The sequence below is a fragment of the Zootoca vivipara genome, chromosome 7, assembly GCF_965207765.1.
Source record: "Zootoca vivipara chromosome 7, rZooViv2.hap1.1, whole genome shotgun sequence".
Classification (NCBI taxonomy): Eukaryota; Metazoa; Chordata; class Lepidosauria; order Squamata; family Lacertidae; genus Zootoca; species Zootoca vivipara.
The window spans coordinates 78,548,407-78,570,427 of record NC_142590.1 but is presented as its reverse complement, the minus strand read 5'-3'; the positions used below and the strand labels follow the sequence as shown (position 1 = coordinate 78,570,427).

Genomic DNA, 22,021 nt, shown 5'->3' with positions numbered 1-22,021 from the left:
TCATTACACACCACATTGCTGTTCAGAGTCCATGCAGTGCCCCTAGCTAAGAGCGTGAGCTTTGCAAGCCCATAGTCAGAATCTCAGCTCAGCCATATATTTACTGGGTGACCTCAGGCAGTCCATTATTATTCAATACAAATCCTCCTCCTTGTCCTCTGTAATGGGGGATAATATTGTTTGTCTGTCTGTCTGTCTTATAGGGTGCTTGTGAGGGTTATGGAGGGAATGCATGTGCAGTGGTTTGAACATGGGATGGAGAGTTTTTCCTCATCTCCTTGCCTCTCTACACCCTATGCTTGAATCTATCATTGAGGTCATTGCTTCAAGCAAAGCTTAAGGCCTGGCCAAGACTGAATTTCCAAACTCAGCCCCTGTTCCCTCATACCAGACACAGCCCCCAGCCCTGAAAAAGGAGGGAGCAACAAGCAGTGAATGCCTTTGAAGACACAGATATGTGTCCATAAGTCTTCAATATATGGAACCTCTGGCAGTTTCTCCTAGGCCACTTCTAAATTTAATCAGAAAAGTATCATATCTAATTTCTGAGTGCCTGCTGGAGCAGAGAGGAAAAGAGAGAGAGAGAGAGAGAGAGAGAGAGAGAAGTTAGGTTATCTTTCCACATCATAGGGACCTCAAACCTGAAAGTGCTGTAGGTTCTCAGTTTGCCATATATCAATCTTCCACCTTGAAAATAACTGACCCTTGCTGTGTTGACTTGACCACACTACATATTAATGAGATCAGCAAGCAGCTTATAAAAAGACACAGTCATTCTAAGCCTGGCACAGGAAATGATGGAAGGAAGTGAACTCTGGGGGACTGGGAGTTTGCAAGTTTGAGAGCTAGCAGCAACTGAATAAAGCAATTGTTTTCAGGAGACCCGTGTGTGCACTGCACATGTAGCATGTTTATTTATGCCCATCTGCAAATGATGCATAGTGTGTTGAGTTGCATATTGCACACTTAAACGAATGTTGCAATGATTTAGCTGCTTACCCGCTCCTCCAGGTGGGTGGGTAGGAGTAACAATTGCTTCTGGGGAAGTGTAACCCTTTTGGCCGTGCCTGGATTCCTAAGTTACTGCATCAGCTCTCAAATACTGTGTGCTGTGGAGTCATTTGGCATTTTTGCTAACCAGTGACTCTTTAGTTAACTACTGTGTCTATTTATATAGAAGCCAGTTTCCATTGTTCAGTCACACTCCTGCTTGACCAAGAAAGAAAACCCAGGTTAGGCCTGTATAATAAATATGATAGCCCTGAATGACTGGGGATAAGTATGGCTTTCACACCAACGGCACCCCCTGGTGCACTCAAATGTGTGAATGCTGGCCATTCTCTTTTCTACGGAAGAGTAGAGAGCTGCATTTAGAGCGACTGCCCTCTACTTCTGTCCTCTTTCCATGCTGCATGGCCCTCAGTGTGGTGCAAGGTTCTGTTTTGAACTGAGAGAGAGAGAGAGAGAGAGAGAGAGAGAGAGAGAGAGAGAGAGAGAGAGAGAGAGAGATGAGCAGGAACAGTACCTGCCACAATGAGTGACCTGGCAAGCTGCAATGTAGTCATAGAATCATTGAATTGCAGAGTTGGAAGGAATTCAGAAAGTACAGAACTGTGGATTCTTCATTCGTCTGCTATGTATAAACAATATTCACTTCGTCCAATCCAATATAATAACACCCAACAAAGCCACTTTTCTTCTATCTTCAAACCTCAACTCCAAATATCCTTATTTCTTTTTCATGCAGGTTTCTTCTTAGGTTCTTACAACAGCTTTCCTTAACTTTTATTTTCATACCCGCCCTATTCTTTTGACTCTTTAATTTGTTTTAACTGATTTTGGCTTTGTATTTGTAAACTGTTGCGATCCGCTTTGAGATCTCATTGTGGAGGGTGGGAAAAGGCGGCTAATTGTTTCAATAATAATAATGATTGATCATTATGCACTATCTTCATTCATCTCTGTCGACAACGTGGACCAGTGCAGGGTTTAATGAAATGCTCTGCATGTTCTGGACTAGAGGGATTAGAAGTGCTAAAACAACATTTCTGGTCCCTATATTTATGGCTGTCTGGATCTGCTCCCAGATCTACTATATTCCAGGGCATGGCAGAACGATGGAGCTCTGGTATGCGGGGGCGAGGAGAATAATAATGCTGTGGAGGAGCATGTAGACTCCCTTTCCATGGCCAGACAAATAATCCTATCATCACCGTGGATAGATATGCAATGCCGTGACACTAGGCAGCGTGAGATTTATTTATTTTTTACCTTTTCGTTGTGGCCTCTGGTGTACTTGGCAGCAAGGAAAAGCTTTCCTGTAATGCAGCCAGCAAGTGTCAGAAGGAGAACGGGGGAATCCCAGAAAAATATTGCAAAACTTTGGGGGAGGGGGGGGGTCATATTATGAAGACAAACAGTTTTTCTTTTTAAAAAAAGAGTGGCCGTGGAAACTGTGTTGCCATAGCTGAAAGAGAATCACTGAGACAGGGTGGAATCCAGTGTTTTGGAAGGTCTCCCCGCATGACACATGGTTTTGGAATTTTGCAGCTGGTAAGCAAGCCCTCATTAACAAAGGCAGCTACTACTGGCCTAGATTCCCTGGCTTGCTTTCCACTATGGGGGCGCCTAGAAACAAGCCTGTCTGTGATTACCCAGCTTTGCAACGTGTTTGTTTAAAGGCAATGATTGCTTTTTAATTCATTTGTCTTGGAACGGACAAAAGGCAGAGGCAGGGAGAGGGACCATCTTCTATCACCTGTTGAAAGCTAATTGATCACATTAGAAAACCTGGCACAAGGATTGGAATTCCCTATTCTCCCACTTAGTCATCCCATCCTGGCGTGACTCATTTTATTACATGGAGGTTCCCAGTGGTTTTATTTTGAGTGGAGCTTTTGTTTCGCGAAGTGTTGGTGCATTTTATTCTTTAGGTTTTTGCTAAGTATATTTCCATGAATTGGCAAAAAGACATTAGTCAAAAGTAATGCTGGAACTGCATTGGCCCCTGCTGTTTCACTGCTCAGCTACTGTTGTTATGTTTCGTGGTGGCTTTAGCTGAATTTTTCAAACAACCAGCCGAAGGAGGAAGCGCCTCTAAACTTGTTCTCTTGGTACAAAATGTCAGCTTTGGGGCTGGGCTACAACTTGGATGACTAACGCCCCTGGCCCTTTCCCAACCAGATCTTGACATACATCTTTGGCCTCCGTGAATCATCTTTGACTTCTCTCTCGGCGAAATTAAAGCGCTGGCGGCAGCTCAACATCAGGCCAGCTTAATTGGCTATAATGGGCCGGTCTCTTGACCCACATGAATCAAACAAGCCCACCTCAGGACCCAGTCCTTCTGAAGAAATAAAACAGTCTGTTGGCTCACCAACATCAAATTCTTTTAAGCTGCGGTAGCTTCTCTAAAGTTACAGAGTTACTTCTTGTAAGGCAAGGAAGAAGGGGAACATAAGAACTGCTATGCTGGATCAAATCAAAATTCTGTGCAGAATCCACTTTCTCGGTAGTGGCGCCTGCCCTGTGGAACGCCCTCCCATCAGATGTCAAGGAAATAAACAACTGTCTTTTTGATTGCATCATCATCATCATTCTGTTGCGAGCCACCCAGAACGGCTGGGGAAACCCAGCCAGATAGACAGGGTTGTTGTTGTTTAATCGTTTAGTGGTTTCCGACTCTTCGTGACCCCATGGACCATAGCACTCCAGGCACTCCAGGCGGGGTATAAATATTATTATTATTATTATTATTATTATTATTATTATTATTATTATTATTTCCAGCTAGTTCAGTGGGGCCTAGATAAGGCTTGCAATGAAGGTGCACGTCAGAATCAACTATGCACCCAAGGGACTGATTTTGTATAAGGCTCATAAGAAAGTTGCCTTGTGCTGAGTCAGACCATTAGGTCAGACCAAATTCTGTAATTCCTGCTGATGTGACTCAGAGGAATTTCATCAGCTGCAATTGACATTTCTCCCTCAAAGATGACCGGTCTTGCTCACACTTTGTGGTACCATGCTGTTGCCCTGATCCTAAACCCCCATATAGTTTCACAGGTATTTGTGTGTGTGGAACTGCGTGCCCAAAATTACCCAGGCTTCACTGTAGGAAGGTAGAAATGCCTTCAAGTTGTGGAGCAAAAGTACTGATGCATTTGGAGAGTAGCTAAGGTATGTTTCTAGGTGAGTTAAGGCCAGCTCTGAAGTTTGGTGGCAAAACAGCTGGCCTGCCATTCCCCATCTCTACTACCGCTCTGGAGTGGGATTTGCTTGCAAAATACTTCATAGTCTGTTACTGTTACCTTTGCAGCAGCTATGTTCACCATTACTCCCATTTCATAGATGAGGAACTGAGGCCAAGAAGATGGGCTGCAAGCCAGTTTAATTAAGCACCAGTTGGGAGCCTTGCCAGTGGCTTCTGTGAGAGGTGGATTGTACCCGTAGCGATTTTTGGTCCAGGGCCATAGAGGAAGACTCTGGGAGAGGTGGGACTTGGACCCAGATTGGTCTCCCTCATTGAGGCTCCGATTTGTATTGTTTGGAGCAGATGTGCTATTGGAAGCTGCAAGCAGACGGCTCCTCCACAATGCGTTCTGTAAACGTTACTTACTTTGGACATTTCATTTGACAGCCTGTCAAGTCTCTGCTGTGAAAACCTCAGAGTAAGCTTGCGAGAAATGCAACGAGAATTTCCCAAACCTCTCAGTCCATCTCTCGTGCCAGCTCAGCTAAGCTGCGGCAGAACCTACGTTTTTACTGCCATTTCACAAACCCGTAGTAATGAGTAAGGGACCGTGAGCAATGTGTAGAGGCTTGGCGACCCTTTAATTGGCTAATTAAACCAAACAACTCTGAGGGTACTGTAGCAGATCAAGCAGGATTTACCTAATGCAGACTGACATCTTGACTTCCCCCAGAGTTTGGCACAAAACTTGTGGTCCGATCACAGCTCGGGATAGACGGGATAGAATTACACTTTTTCTTAAAAACTCCTTTCTTTCTGTAGAGAGTTGCTGACACCATCAGATCTGGTGCTGGAGCTTAATTTCATATTAAGTCTCCCAGTGCCAAAATATGTTGTTATACTGTGGTATGGAGTTAGAAGTGTTGCCCAACAAAGGGTGGCTTGATGTGTACCTATCGTGCCACAGTCTGGTTTTTTGGGGTAGGTATAATGGTTCTCACCACACTTACAAGTGTGCCTTGTGTGTTCCAAGTATATATTCCAGTAATACACATCTGAAAGACAGACATGAGCACCATGCCTACCAAAACCCAGGGGCTTTTAGGGCATATCCATATCACAAACCTACAATGGATTGGCTCTCAGAGTGGCTTGCAATTAAAATCCACACAAAGGACACAACCAAAAACCGAACCATTTCTACATAAGTCATAAGATCCAAAATAAAGATACAGTACAAAAAAATCAACAATGGTAACCCTCTAAACCAGGCACCCCCAAACTTCGGCCCTCCAGATGTTTTGGACTACAATTCCCATCATCCCTGACCACTGGCCCTGTTAGCTAGGAATCATGGGAGTTGTAGGCCAAAACATCTGGAGGGCCGCAGTTTGGGGATGCCTGCTCTAAACAATACCCCAGCCCAAGAGGTCTGTACAGCAGCCTCAGCTTTTGTAGTTGGAGTCGGTCAGGGTCCTGCCAGGTGGGAAAAGGCCTGCAAGGCAGGGAGCACTTCTACTAGGACTTACAGCTAATATGAATATATCATTGTGATATTGGCTGTCATATTGTGGTGCTGATTTTCCTGTTAGCTAATTTGGGTTTCCTTTTGGGAAAGAAAAGCAGGTTATACATGGAATGAAAGGTCCCAGCCCACAGAAGCATCCCATCTGCTTATTTTATAGCAGTCTGATGTCATTTGTTTATTTCAACTTTTTGTACCCAATTTCCCCCCAGTCCCTTGGAGTAGCTCACATTACCACTTAAATTTACAACAGTTACAACATCCCATTTTCTACATGCAGTAGAACCAAGCAAACTAATTAGTCAGCCATATACCTTGATACAAAAATCCGAACAGCAGCAAAATAAGAACCAAAGAACAGGCATTTCTAGACAAACCTCTTTGGAGGAAAGGACACAAGGAATTGCCTTATACCAAGTCAGGCCACTGATCTGTCCAGCTCAGTACTGTTTGTACTGGCAATAGTTCCCTGGGGTTTCAGAGGTGGAATCTTTCTGGAAATTCTTGGGATTGAACCCAGTGCCCTCTGCATGCAAAGCACATGCTCCACCACTGAGCTATAGCCCTTCCCCAAAGGGGAACTACAGAAAGGGGTTCTTCTCCTGCATATTAACAATTGGTGTTCTCATAGCTACGCCCCATCCCCAAGAATCCTAGCAATTGCATTGTGATGAGGGTGCTGATAATTCTGTTAGAGGTTACTTGCCTCCGTCCTTACAGAGTTACAGTTCCCTCGGAAGAAGGAACGACTCTTGAACCAATTTGTCTATTATGTGCAAGTCAGCCTTAGGTTTTGTAACAGATAAATCCTAGCAACTTTGTCGATGATGCATTACATTAGCAAAAATTGCTTTGCAAGAATATGTACTTGTGTACAAAAATGAGTGTACAGTGGTACCTCTACTTACGAATAACTCTACATACGAACGGAGCTCCATCTGCCATCTTGGATGCAGTTTAGATAGGATTTTTTCTACTTACGAATTTTTAGAAAGGGTTGCTTCGACGTACGAATTTTTTCTCCCAATGCATTCCTATGGGATTAGACTTACAATTTTTTTCCACTTACGAATGTGCGTTTGGAACGCATTTAATTCGTAAGTAGAGGTACCACTGTATTAGGAGAAATTGAGACCCAAATGCTGATGAATTTTCACGAGGACTTTCTTTAAAAACAATTCCACAAACTGATTGGGAAGTGTGGAGACCTGCCTTGGAGTGGGTCTAGATCAGTGTTTCCCATACTTGGGTCTCCAGCTGTTTTTGAACTACTATTCCCATCATCCGTGACCACTGGTCCTGCTAGCTAGGGATGATGGGAGTTGTAGTCCCCAGCTGGAGACCCATGTTTTGGAAACACTGATCTAAGTAAACCATGTCGTCCAAGAACGCCTACAGCTATCTCACAGTGACCCTTTCTACCACCTTCCTTAGGAAGGGGATGCCTGCGATCGGTCAGTACTTAGTCCAAACAAAATGGCCCAGGGCCAGTTTCTTTAGGAGTGGCCATATCACCGCCTCTTTCAAGGGGGCAGCAGCCACCTACTTATGCAGTGAAGCATTGCCCATGCTCTAGTCTAGGGCCAACCAGTTAGACCCCCTCTGTTGATAAGCCAAGAGTGACAGGCATCAAGAAAGCACGTGTCCACATCATCAGGCTGCAGAAACTGATTTCACAGCACAATCACAGATTGTGGCACTGGGTACTTTGGTTATAGCTGCAAAAATTACAAGTCAAGCTGACAGTTTTACAGAAAAGTAAACAGAAGAAACCAAGCTGGGGAATGTAGGAAAGTCCTGAGCAGTGACACCCAAAGGATAACTCTTTAGGCCCCTTGCACATAGATTGCAAATGTGGATAAGTTTGTAGTAGGGTTCAAAGCCTCATCCCATTGCCCAGAGAAACTTTGTGTTCAGCAAATTTGTATCCCACCTTAAACAGAGGTTGCTAAGTGGCTCACATGACAATATAATAATCTGAATAATATGAAACAGGCAGCTGGCTATTAGCAATGCCAGAATTTTAAACCACTGCATAAAACTGATTTTTTAAAAAAATCACCCCATTTCCTTCCAAGCAGCAGTTTAGTAGTAGCCAGAAGAAAAAAAATGTAACACCACATTTTAGCAACAACAAAAACAGAATTTGCTTCTTAAATGCATAGGTCCCAATTCATAAAATCCTTTAAATGTCAAAAGGTTAAATGGGGCCTGGAAGTTAATTGAATAAATAACACAAGACACTTTTTTAAAAAAATAGTAATAAACAATATCAGAAATATTAAGCACTAAATTCACACCTATTTCACTTTTCCCTGCCTAGCTGATGCTGCTTCACAACAAACAACAGGTGAAAGGGTGGCCATTTCTCTCCCTCCCCCAGCAAAACAACACTGATTTCTTAAATTTATTCTAGCCTCGTCTATTTTGCCATAAACTCACAGCAGTGCTAATAATCAGAGATGTTAAGGGAAAAGCAAATATTGACTATCTAAAATTAGGACTTGTACACTCAAGATTATAAAAGCAAAGCAGCAAGCCAGATGGAACATTGTATTTAAGCAGAAAGGTCAGTACAGTTGCTGTGAGGTGTTGACTTTTTATATGAGGGTACCATATTTGAAGAAGCAGATTTGTCCCAGGCAACAAATTTGCTAGGGAAACATTTGCCGGCTGTGCCCATTGATGCATCCGTGTAGAATTATCTGCCATTATCATTAGAAGCTTGTACCATAAATCAATGAAAATATCATCAATTAAGGGGTGTATGTGTCATTCCATAAACCAATGAAAACCTCATCCATTGTGTGTGTGTGGGGGTGTCATTTCACCTATCTTGATCATACACCTCCTGTGGACTTTGGGGTTAATCTAAACGTCATCTGGTTATGCTCAACATTTTTGATTCACAAGGTTTTATTAGTGCCATCCCAGGGGCTTGGTCACTAAATGAAATCAAATGTTTCTGTGGCTTTAAAGTGATTCACTGGTCTCTTGAGTACTGAATCTGATTTTGCAGGCGGTGCTGTTAAATCTGTGCTTGTGACTATGTTTGTAAGGCTGAGTGTTCAAATTCTGCAGACTAAAATTGCAACGAGGTGGTAAATTTATTTGCAAGGTTTAAAACACACAGAGGGAGTAGTATTTAAAAACGGAATATTCTGCCTGTAGCCTAAAGTGGTTCCATCCAGTCTCATTTCAGGATTATATCACTTTATTCTATGGCATGTGTCATTCAGGACAACTCCTTCCCAGAATAGTTAGGGGGACCCACTTCTCCCTCTTCCTTCCAACTTCCCCTCAAAGCCAACCTTTTCTGTAAAGCATGTGGGACAATCACTTCTTAGTCCCCATCTTCAATTAAAATGCAGCAGCATTTGGTTGCAGTTCCTTTTTTTTTTTACCCTTGCTTCTCTCTTCTCTCCTCACCTTGGCTAACTTGGACACTGTTGAAATGTAGAATGCAAGCTCCTTGGGGCAGAGACCTGTCCTTCACACACCCACACCCATACTCGTTCATGTTTACTACGTGAAACCTGGTCCATGGATGCATTATAAAACAATAGTAATTGTCCCATGCAGAAGGAGAATAAATTATGCAAAGCGAACGTTGCAGAATTTTCAGCATATGGGTTGCAGAATTCAGCTACTGGTAATGTTGGCACAGAGTTATGCTATCGTCGCCATCACCATCCTGGGTTTAAATGTCTGCCCGATGTTTAGTCTGTTGTGTTGCTGTCTAGGTCACCTTGACTTAGCTGAATGTGTGCGGCAACACTGTAATTAACCTGTTTCAAAAGCTAACTGTTCACTTGGGGTGAGCAGCTGCTGTGCTTGCCCTGGGTGGTTTGGTAGCGATGCAGCAAAACATTATTAAAATTTGGAAACCTTACATATTAGCTGACTTTCGGAAACAATGGAGTACTTTGTGCCTGTGGGGAACCCCCTGTTAGTAAGGGCCAGGGTGTAAACTGCAATCACAACAGGGGTAGTCCCAGAGGTCCTTCTGACTCAGACACATCTGAGTCATCACTCCTCTTCTGCCTCCCCCTTCCCTCCCTTCTCCACCAATCCCAAGGGGCAATGATTATACTCAACAATATACTTTCAACAATACTGAAATGACTTGCATGTACCTTCTTTTGAATTGGTCGTTCTGGTTCATAAAACTAGACCCCTTTTCCTTACCACTCTCTAGAAAACACCCATGCTTATTTCATCCAGAGTCAAGTCTGAAACCTTTTGCCGGATTGACTCAGAGATGATCCCCCCAGTACCATAAATACCTTTGTGACACCTGTCAGGTGCTGCTTGCCTCCTAAGTTATCCCGCAGGGACTGGAGAAATTGCAGGTACTTGACGTCATCCCACAGAGCAATAATTAGAGGAACAGAAGTATCAGCTAATGAGTCAATTCTGTCAAAGCCATTCCCACCCCCCAAAGTGGTGCAATGCAATTCTGTCTCCCTGTGGTTCCCTTGCCTCTCCCTTCTCCAGAGCAAACCCTATTTTCACTCACTCCAGAGCAAACTCACTATTTTCTTTCTCCAGATTCTTAGAAACAGCAGAGGTGGTAGCAAATTTGTATCAGGGCTGCACCACTTCAGACTGCAGGCGAATGTCTGCATGGATGCTCCTGCACACAAATAATTATTTGCACATTCTTTGGTGCTCACTCGTAGCCGAATAAGATTGTCTTCCACAAACACGGTTTTAACAATGAGTCTGTAAGTGACTGTGGAGATCTTTGCTTCTTCCAGTACACTGATATTAGTTCGCCTGTCTTCCCAAGCAATGTGTAAAAAATTTTGGAGACACCGTTGATGGAATCTTTTGAGGAGTTGGAGATGGTGTTTATAAGTGGTCCATGTTTCACAAGCATATAGTAAGGTTGTTAGTACAATAGCTTTGTGAACAAGCATTTTGGTTTCCCTGTGTAATGTCCCAGTCCTCAAACACTTTGCACTTCAATCGGGAGAAAGCCGCACTCGCAGAGCTCAGGCCATGCTGGATCAATTTTGGCCCTTGTGGAAAGATAACTGCCTAGGTAGGAGAAGTGGTCAACATTTTCCAACATTACACCATTGAGTTGGATTTGTGGCGCTGCAGAGGAGTTATTTTGTACTTGTAGGTGCAGCATTTTGGATGTTGAGTGATAGGCAAAGCTTTTCGTAAGCTTCTGCAAAGATATTTAGGATGGTTTGGAGGACGGAATTATGGTAACCTTTCTCTTTGCTTTCAGCCTGCTCAGATTGAAGAGCTTTCCATCTGTTCGATATATGATTTCTACTCCGGTGGGGTGTTTCCCTTTGACAAAGTGTAGGATCATTTGCACATAGAAAATTAGCGTAAACAGGGAGGCGGCCAGGTGGCCAGGCTGAACCTTTCCTCCCAGGTGCGTTCTTTTTTTAAAAAAAAAATAGGGAATTTTGTCTCGTATGGCCAGGCAATGTCCCATCTGCAGCCTGAAGCGGTACAGTGCAGAAACAAATTAATTGTTTCTGGCACAGCCTGGTTTGAAGCAAGTTTCTAATCTGGGAATAGAAATCTGTTTCTGAGAACTAGCTCCTCGTTGTCGCGGTTGAGAATTAAGCGTGCATAACTATGGATGCTTATAGATCCACCTCTGCCAGATTCCATCTCAGATACCGAAGTTCCGCTTCACCAGATAAAGATAAATTTACTAGTGCTGTGATGCAAGCACTGACCTCATCAGAGGCGAGGCAGGAGCAGGAGGCGCTCTGGTTGTACTGGAGCTTCTGTGATGGGGTCCTCCATGCCAGAGGACATCAATGTGACATCCTCAGGCCGGAGGGGCACTGGTGCCCCACAGGCTCTTCTGACGGAGTTGGCCCTTCATGCACTTCATGGAACAGCAGCAGAGGTGGAAAGGACTAGCCCCACATATCATGTGCTGCAGTCCTGGCAAATACCAGCCTGTCCCTGTGGTAGCTATTCATAGTTTGTTTTAAAAAAACAACAACCGTGGCACATCAGGGTTTAGCATCCCATCTCGTTTGGCCCTTAGTCACTTGTATAAACATATAATTTCCAGAATTTGAGAATCAGCACAGCCTGACAGAAAATGCTAGACTTCGACCGAGAAGTTGCCAGCTGAAATCATTGTTTAGCCATAGACTTATCCTAAATCCACCACTGTGCAGTTTAATTGGGCTGTTTAATACCAATTTGTCCATTTGCTTTAGCTTGAAATGTAAATTATTTCCAACAGCACACAGTCTTACAGTTCACTGTAAAGCATTGTTGTATTTTAGTTTTTCCTCCGTTATTAAGCAACCTACATATGCAATCATGCATTACTTATACGTTGAATATTTTGTCTGGTTGGCCTTGCCTTGTGATCACTGGACACTGCACAATGGTAAAAACCAAAGCAAACAGAAAGCCAAGCAAACCAGGACTGGTTTTGCAGTTTTTATATTTTTGCCTTTGGACAGTAATTTGACATTTGCAAAACGGGAAATAATTGACCAGGTGGCAGCATCATTGAGAAGGAACAAAGGCTTTGAATGAGCCACACACTAAGAAGATGAAATGTTTTTTTTAAAGGCAGATGGTTTTCTTGGGAGCATTAGTAGAATTGGGTAGATAGGAGGTGATTTTCCATTCCGTTTAGCACTAAGCCTGCTCTTTGCATGAATGTACCTGGGTGCAATCCAGGGAAGTTTAAGCATGTTTTAAGTGTCAGTGAAATAGCTGTGTAAGTTTTGAAGACTGCACCTAATATGCTGACGAAGTAGAGAGGAAGGAAAGAACCTGGTGTAGGGTCTTAAGAGTAGCGAGGAAAGGGCTGTGGAGGAACTAGGAAAGTTTTAGCTCAAGGAAAAGACCAGAGTGTGTGGGAACATAATAACAATTCGAATATTTGTAAAAAGGCTGCTCAAAGCAGGATGTTGCTCGTGGGTTTTCTTTCTTTCTTTCTGTCTTTGACACTCTGCTGAGAGTGGACCAAGATATGAATAACTGAAAAACTGGTGGGAAAGTCTGTGACTTGGGTAGCAGATCCTCCAGGAAACACTTGCTGCTAGAAGCCTTTGAAAAAGCCAGGCAGAAACAGCGGAACTCCAGCAAGCTCATTTTTGTTGTTATTAATCTCTGCTGTTGTTATGGAAATGCTTAGGTTGGCCATTAAATGTATTTGCAATCATTTATATATGAAATCTTTGCTACGACTCCCAAGTAGCCAAAGGTTTATAGCAGGCACCCCCAAACTGCGGCCCTCCAGTTGTTTTGGCCTACAACTCCCATGATCCCTAGCTAACAGGACCAGTGGTCAGGGATGATGGGAATTGTAGTCCAAAACATCTGGAGGGCCGAAGTTTGGGGATGCCTGGTTTATAGTTTCACAGCTGACCCAGAGCCTTGATCAGTGTTGGCGAGTTGGTAGGGTGGCCAACCTTATGTATGTTTGTCCATTGTATTCCGTGGGGCTTACTTTCAGGTAAATGAGCATAGGACTGCAACATGAACCTTGAAGTGCTGCAGCGTTTGAATCCTACCTCCGCCAGGAAGTTGCTAGGGAAGCCGCTATACTCTCAGGCTTAGCCTTCCACCTGTAATCTAGGGAGATCTCGTTTTACAAAGTTGTTGTAAGAATGACAGCAAGAGAATGCATACAATGTACTTTGGACACGTTATGGTGCTGTAGTGGTGATGAAGAGCATGGCCCTCTTTTTCATGCTTGACTTAATATTTCTTTCAGATGGGCAACAGATTTGGGAGATGGAAGCCACCGTGGACAAAGATAAGAGCCAACCTGTAAGTAGTGGGCACTCAGCACATTCTCCCACTTCTCTTTCATTCCGTAGCAGCAGAAATGCCTCTGAACACACAAAGGCTGCAATCCAGTTTGGAACTGGGTGCATTGTTGCACACATTGGTATCAGTGGGGTAATTTTGTTTACTCATTAGAGTACTTGCACAGGTTGCCTTTTAACCAAAAGATCTGAAAGTGGTTAACAAACGCATTTTGGTAAAGCTTAGGCACTCTATTTTGGAAGGCTAAGCCTAAGCGCACATGTTATGTCCTTAGTGTGTTTCTTCATGGTTGGGTTCGCTATTAAGCATATTCACGAAGCACTGATCAGACTCGTATAGGCTGTGATCTAGCAAAACAGAGATGTGTGCAGTTTCCCACATAAATCCAGCACCTCTCCACTGTGTTATCCAAACGTTCCTGCCCAGTAACTAGTAATGGAACTTCACATTCTCCTGGGCTTCTGCAGCGCTGTCCCATGGTAATAATAATAATAATAATAATAATAATAATAATAATAATAATAATAATGATGTATTATTTATACCCCGCCCATCTGGCTGGGTTTCCCCAGCCACTCTGGGCAGCTTCCAACAGAAAAATAAAATAAAATAATCGATTAAACATTAAAAGCCTCCCTAAACAGGGTTGCCTTCAGATGTCTTCTAAAAATCTGGTAGCTGGAAGCTCTTCCATACTTCTAGGTAGCTAGAATCCCTAAGCAAGAGCTAGAGATGGGTGAGAATCTACTCAAGGGTAGGTGCAGTCTACATGAAAACGGAACTTCCCAAGGGTAGCACTTATTCGCCACCAGCATGTAAAGGAAAAAGTGTCAGGCAAAATATACAAGGCAAGTTAATAGAAACAGGGGAAATTGGATACAGTAATTTGTCAGGGCAGGATGGTTGTCTTAAGGTTAGATTATGGATACAGTAAGGAAAGAATCGTGCTTCAGATTTTCTGCAAAATCCTCTACATCGTAACTGGAAAAGCAATACTCCTAGTACACCCCATAACAAATGTATTAACAAAGGGTACTGATATAAAGAGAGTGCCTTCTAATATCATATTACTGTCTCTTCCCCACACCCATTTTTTAAATTATTTTCAGAATATGCTTTTCGTGGAGATACCAGAATATCGGAATAAGCACATTCGTTCCCCCATCAAGGTGAATTTCTACGTGATCAATGGAAAACGGAAAAAAAGCCAGCCACAACATTTTACCTATCACCCAGGTAATTATTTATGAAAAGGAGTGGAATATGGCACAATATTTGGCAAGAAACACATGAACTGTCTTTATATCTATCTATCTATCTATCTATCTATCTATCTATCCTGCTGAACCAGAATTATCAAGTATTCTAAGATGCTATCTTTTAGCCAGCATTACAATTAACACAGATCAAACTATTTCTGAATCAATGAATTCTAAATACAGCATCCAAGGCTACAAATAAAGCTATACAATAAATCCCTCCAGCTTATTTCTTCACACCTACGTGGTTCTAAACTTACACATTTTAATACAGAGAGCAGTTTTCATGGCCAGCACCAATTTATTTAAAAACATGCATATCATTTTATTTTATTATTTCAAAAGTTTGTATACAGCTTAATCATGGTTATCTTTAAGTAGTGTACAGGAGACCCGATTTTAGAAGAAGAGATTCAGAATTAAATATATTTCATTGAATGCTGCCCTATATCTTGCACAAGGGAAATTTTCCTCTTCTTCTCCCCCTGCACATGCCCCCAAATCTGTCCCCATACCTGCTCTGGAGGGTTGGGGGAACCTCAGAACAGATTTATGGGGCATGTGGGGGGGGGGGGCGGAGAAAAGAGGGAAAACATTCTGTTGCCGAAGGAGAATTTTTCAGAATTCCACTTTTTCTAGGCTCGGTATATAGATGGCCACGCTGCGGAAGTGGAATATAACTAATTCTCCGATTTTACAGCTAGGGAACTGTTACTAAAATGGTTTCTTGTCCAAGACCACTCAATGAATTTCTGGCTGGCCAAGGTTCAATGCAGGCTACACTGTGGGGCTCAGGTCAGTGCAGTATTTGGAATGAACTAGTGTGATTTAATGAAGTTCACCAGATTAGTTCAGAAGTCTCTGAAGTACACCATAAAGTAGTTCCTACAATTGTCAGGGGAACTTAACATGAATTAAGCCCATTCTGCGGTAGAACGTTGAGCAATTTCTAGTTCAGGTTCATTCTCCTACAAATGTTTTTGAGTCTTTGTCTCTTTGTGGCTTTAAGCTTCAAAATCGTAATTGTTGGGAGGAATAAATTAAGCAATTCACATTCCACAGTTTTGATGTAAACATTAGGAAGAACTTCCTGACAGTAAGAGCTGTTCGGCAGTGGAATATGCTACCAAGGAGTGTGGTGGAGTCTTCTTCTTTGGAGGTCTTTAAGCAGAGGCTTGACAGGCATATGTCAAGAATGCTTTGATGGTGTTTTCTGCTTGGCAGGGGGTTGGACTGGATGGCCCTTGTGGTCTCTTCCAACTCTATGATTCTTGTTGTTGTTTAGTCGTTTAGTCGTGTCCGACTCTTCGTGACCCCATGGACCATAGCACGCCAGGCACTCCTGTCTTGCACTGCCTCCCGTAGTTTGGTCAAACTCATGTTCGTAGCTTCGAGAACACTGTCCAACCATCTTGTCCTCTGTCGTCCCCTTCTCCTAGTGCCCTCAATCTTTCCCAACATGATTCTATGATTCTTAAATATATTGTGTACTTCTGCACAGCAACTTGTAACATTCTAAATACTGGATATTTTCTGCCAAGGATCCTTTGGTGAACTTGAATTGAACTGTGAACTGTATAAAGAGACAGATGTGAACTGGAAATGTTGGGTGCTGGGATAGCTCAGTCAGTAGAGCACGAGAATCTTAATCTGAGGGTTGTGGGTTTGAGCCCCACGTTGGGCAAAAGATTCCTGCATTGCAGGGGGTTGGTCCTAGAGGACCCTTGTTGATCCCTTCTAATGCTACAATTCTATTATTCTATGAACCTGCGAGTCCATGAAATAGATATACACTTCCTTTTTAAAATGAACTTTCCAAGCTGTGGGTCTGTGATGGCCCATTCACACATTCAAGCCATCGCTTGGTGTTGCAGCAGACAAGTGCTAACACGAACATGTGAACCAGAGCTAAGACTGGGAGAAAATGTGCAGTGTGTCGGTTGTTAGTGCTCATTCTTCTCTCTCTTCTTAACCATTTCCTAGATGTTTGTTTAGAGCTGTGTCCTTTGTGCCCTTTGTTCCAGTGCCTTCCATAAAAACAGAGCCCATTGATGACTATGATCCAGCTTTAATCTGCAACACAGTACACAGTGGTCTAGGAACAGTAACACAGCCTTATTATCCCCACCATACAATGGTCTCTGAGTCTCCTTCCTGCCTTGTGGCCACGATGGCTTCTTGCCAGCAGTTGCGTTCCAGCCTGTCTTCTCCTGAATCTCGATATCCTCAACAAACCCCAGGGGCTGTAATATACCAAAGAAGCAAGAGTCTCAGTCCTAGCCACCTGGGCTACCAGCAATCCAGCTTGATGGCTGCACAAGTTTCCATCCCTGATGTGCACAGGTCTGTGCTGGTGCACACAGGCTCTCCCAGCCAAAGCGCAGCAGTGCTCCACCATTCTCCAGCCAATCAGCAGTCTTCCCCCGTGATTCACTGCTCTCCCACCACCAATCAGCAGCTGAGGTGTGAAAGCCATCAGGAATTCCAGCATATCATGTGTAGTGAAAATTTCACATCGAGCGGAGTGAGATCCAGCCAACCTCAGGCCAGCCAAGCACAAAGGTTAAGCCCAATTTCGTACCCTACCGTGATTCAGCAGCAGAGAACAGCCAAAAATGGACCGCCAGTAAGCGATCAGAAGGAAGCAGTGCCAACTGGAGTCACGGTTAAACAGGAACAGAATCTTGACCAAGCGTATTTGGATGATGGTAAGCACGCTAATTTAAAAACATCCTGTTTATCCAATCTGCACCCCTGTATGAAAGTGGTGTGATGACCATTTTTGTAGGGTTCAACCCTGTGGTTTGGAAAGCATTTGTGTGTGTGTGTGTGTGTTTCAATGCAAAATCTTTCATTTATTGAATTTTAAAAGCTGGCAGTGTTCTTTAAGATCTGGAAATTTGTTTAATTCTCTCTAGAAAACATTTGCATTCGCATCAGGTGCTTTAAATTTATGAGGCCTATTTTTTGCAGTTTCACAAACAAAACTTTTGAGTTGAAATTCAGAAATGTACACTTAACACCTGAAAAAGTGCAGATGCTGCTTCTCTAAAATTATTTTGTCATGTGCTTCACCCAAAATGTTTCATATCATTCTATGAAGTTTGCAGCAGGCCTGCAGGTTTTATGTTCTGGACATTTTATAGAGGTACCTGAGTATGTAGATTACCGTAAATGTTGCTTTCTTCCTGTGAATTCAGAGGTTTCTGCTTTTGCAATTGATAAGAAAAGCTGTAGCAAGTTTTGGTTTGACTGCATCCCATCTTGTTTGCTCCATCAATAGGTCAATTAATTGTTTTAAGATGTAACACTCTTTCCTGTTGTGTAGTACAAAGCTGGGATGGGGGAAATTGCTTAGAATTCCACCCCTGTTCATTTCCATTTCAGAACTCCCGGCTATTTTGCAAGACAACAACCAGGTTCTTGATTTAAAATATACTAGTGTCTGTCATTATAATGGGAGCAGCTCACTATGACAAGTCACCCAGTGTGGTGGGTGGAAAACAAGGCCCTACCTTCTGCTGCACAACAGAGTTCACAACTCAGTGTTTTACTTTCTCCAATGTCAATGAATGACATTGAAAACCATTCATTTATGCAAGAGGAAGCAGTGATGTGAGGAACAACCTCATTGGACTAAACATGCCCCATATCTTGCTAACTGTTAAACCCCATAGAATTAAATTAGAGCTATTCAAGACCCAACTCACTGCTCCCAGTTTTAAAATTCACACCCTAGCAGGAATTTCCCAAATAACTTGGAAATTTTGTTGCTGTTCCCCCCCCTTCCTATGTGAGCTTTTGCTGAGAGGCTGGTGAACCTGGGGCCCTCCGGATGTTGTAGAACTACAACTTCCATCAGCCCTAGCTAGCGTGGTCATTTATCAGTCTCGTTCTAGTGGCTAGGAACTGGGTGAGGTAACTTGCTACTGTACCATACACAGGAGCTTGTGACTATTTCACTGAAAAGAAGAGGGCCACTCAGCTCAAATCCATTCAGGAGGCTTGGCACTTCTGAATATTTTAGGGTTTATCCACACCTTGGTTTTCCTAGGCATGAGACAAGCAGAAGTGTGGACTAGCCCTTACTTCGGTTGCTGTGAACAGAGTCGGATTTAGGGGAGGGTGACCAGTTCGCCTGCACTGGGGGCACCGCAACAATGATGAACAACGGAGGTGGGGGGCCGCCAAATTTTGGCAATGCACAAGGTGCCGCTGGAATTTTAAAGCTCAAAGTCTGCCACTGCTGTGGATATGTCCTGAATTGTTGTGAGGGTACAACTGCATATAGTTTGGGATACTGGCAGTCGTGTTAGCATGAAATGGTTTTCCTCCCATAGGGAAAAGGAAAAGCACAACTAACGAAACACATACCAGAGATAGCGAGTAGGGAGTGAGGTACCAATAGCCATCCTATCTAATCTTTCCAATGAAAAATTAGCACTGCAAGCCATAATCGTATTTATTTTTTCTGAGCCGCTGTCCACTCTTTCCCCCTCTCATCCCCACAATGAACTTTGGGTCTTCATCTTACTTTGTTCTGTGTCCAGTTTTCTAACAGCCAGGATTCCTTTCATATCTCATTCTCCTTGAGAGATTTTTCATTTGCTTGTTTTGTTTTTACCACCCCCCTCTCCTTGCAGCGCTGTCCCGCGTTGTGCTGTCACAATTTTGAATTTATTTAAATCTGTATTCATCTATTAAAATAATGCATAGACTGCTTTGCACCCAAGGATCCTGATTCAGCTTACAGAAGAACATTCCAGCACTTAGGGTGCTGTCCGCCTAATCCTGCATTTGATTTAGTCCAGGGCTACTAGGTAATTGCACAAAAGTAACTTAAGGATTCAGTATGTCAGTTGAACTGCAATAGTGCATGACCCCTGTTCTTTCCTCCTGGGTTCTCCATTTTTCTGCAAGTTCTCCTTGCATTGCATATTGCTACTTCTCCTTTTTATTCTTAGAAAGTGGAAATGAAGTGGTTCAAGGCTGGCTCCTGGAAGGCAATGAAAGCACCCAGGGTGAACTGAAGGTTGTTCTAGGCTGCTATAGACTTCATTCATAGACACTAGACCAGCCTTTCTCAACCCTGGGTCCCCAGATGTTGTTGCACTTCAACTCCCATCGTCCCTGATTGCTGGTCCTGCTAGTTAGGGATGATGGGAGTTGTAGCCAACACCATCTGGGGACCCAAAGTTGAGAAAGGCTGCTCTAGGCTGACTTCCCCCATGTCGTTTAATAGCAACTACTTTGGGGTAGGCAAGGCTGTGCTCCACAAAAATCTTGGCTTGGCACCCCCAAGGCTTATATGCTTCATTTCCCCCACCCAACCACCCTCTGTTGTGCATGGATTCCATCTTTGGTTTGACTTGCCAAGAATTGCCTCCAAACCATTTGCGCACTTGTTTCATATCATGACTTGGATCCTTGGTTGGCATAGTTTGCCTGATTTGAACATGCTACTTTGCCTAATGTGTACTTCACAGCAAACTATGATTTAGGGAACCAGGAAAATGAGGTGGGAAGCCACATATGAGAGAGTCAAGGCCATGGCACATTCATGGTTACAAAACCATGGTTTGTCCATGGTGTCTGAATGGGGTTATGTGGAAAGTGTCCCCTTAAGGTAGAAATTTTGAAAACCACCAGAAAGTGAGATGAGGTTATTCATCTTGAATGGTGTTTATTACAAGCCACCTTCAATTTAGGGGATGGAGAATGGGACACACCTCTCACCTGTCTCCAGACAAAGTCATCAGCTACACCACATCCTTGCCGTGAATTAGGAAAACATGCCTAAAGTGATGTAGAAAGTCTCTTGCATTTTCTAATTTCCCATTGCCCAGAAAACATCCATTCATACTTTCACTGTGATATTTTAATGTAGATATTTTTTTCTGCCTCAAAAGCACTGAGCTTTGATGAAAGGACAGGAAATGCAAAGTTTTTCTTCTGCTTTCCCTCGAGCTTTTAGGGTGAGCAAGTTAGTATATTTTTGAGGCCTGTGGTTTGATTAGAGAAATGATAAGTTATAATTAGAACAACTTTTTGTAGCAGGCATGACCATTTTTCTTGCATTCATCCTGGGGTGTAGAGGATTTGTTTGAATAATTTTACATGTGGCTGAACTACAAGATTAGGTATCAGTTGTGTATTACCTTTATTGATATCTAAGGGGTCTTCTGAACATATGCATATATGTATGAAATGTTCTATACAGTGTCAGGACATTGGTCTTTCTAGCCCAGTATTATCTGCTTGAGCCAGCTGCACAAATATAAGATGGAGGACACTGGGCTTGCCAATAGGACATGTGAAAAGGATCTAGGAATCTTAGTAGACCACAAGCTTAACATGAGTCAGTGGTGTGATGCAGCAGCAAAAAAAGCTAATGCTGTGCTAGGCTACATTAACAAAAGTATAGGGTTCAGATCAAGGGAAGTAATAGCACTGCTCGATTCTTTCTTGGCCAGACCAGACCTGGAATACTGTGTCCTGTTCTGGGTGCCACAATTTAAGGAGGATATTGATAAGCTGGAATGTGTGCAGAGGAGGGCAACCTAGATGATCAAAGGTCTGGAAACCAAGCCTTATGGGGGAAGGATGAGGGAGTTGTGTATGTTTAGCCTGGAAAAGAGGAGACTGAGAGGAGATATGATAGCCATCTTCAAATATCCAAAGGGCTGTCACATGGAAGATAGAGCAAGCTTGTTTTCTTCTGCTCCGGTGGGTAGGACCCAAACCAATGGATTTACCGGTAAGTTACAAGAAAGGAGTTTCCAACTAAACACCAGGAAGAATTTTCTGTTAGTAAGAGCTATTTGACAGTGGAAACAATTCCCTCAGGAGGTGGTGGACTCTCCTTCATTGGAGGTTTTTAAGTAGATGTTAGAAGGCCATCTGTCATGGATGCTTTAGCTAAGATTCCTGCATTGCGGGGCGTTGGACTAGATGACCCCCGAGACCCCTTCCAAATCCAATTCTATTACTTTCCTTTGTATCAGATAGTCTGATATATTTCTACCTAGTGGTGCTAGGGACTAAACTTGGGATCGTTTGGGTGCAAAACATGTTCTGGCATGGAGTTGTGCCTCTCCTCTTTCCTTCTGTTCATGCCAGATTTCCATAGGAGAAGCCACGGCTGTTTGCCTTGTAGCTTGCCTCTAAAATAGCAATGGCTCCAGTTTTCTTGTGCCTTTGCTGCAAACAAGGCACTTGTTTCTTTAATGACTTAGAAAGGTGTCTGCTCTAGGGTAACCTATATGA

General features: G+C 43.1%; 1 protein-coding gene across 7 annotated transcripts in view; it reads left to right on the top strand.

The window, feature by feature from the left end:
• Positions 1–22,021, top strand: part of NFATC2 (nuclear factor of activated T cells 2) — a 138,799-nt gene that overhangs the window by 68,482 nt on the left and 48,296 nt on the right. For 6 of the 7 annotated variants that reach the window (XM_088674657.1, XM_088674656.1, XM_060277311.2 and 3 more), the window contains exons 7-9: positions 13,441–13,496; positions 14,606–14,732; positions 16,780–17,463. In XM_088674657.1, coding sequence (XP_088530783.1) covers positions 13,441–13,496; positions 14,606–14,732; positions 16,780–17,463 — 867 coding nt within the window. Of the gene's footprint in view, positions 1–13,440; positions 13,497–14,605; positions 14,733–16,779; positions 17,544–22,021 lie in introns of those variants that run through there. The other variant, XM_088674655.1, reaches the window with a different exon arrangement.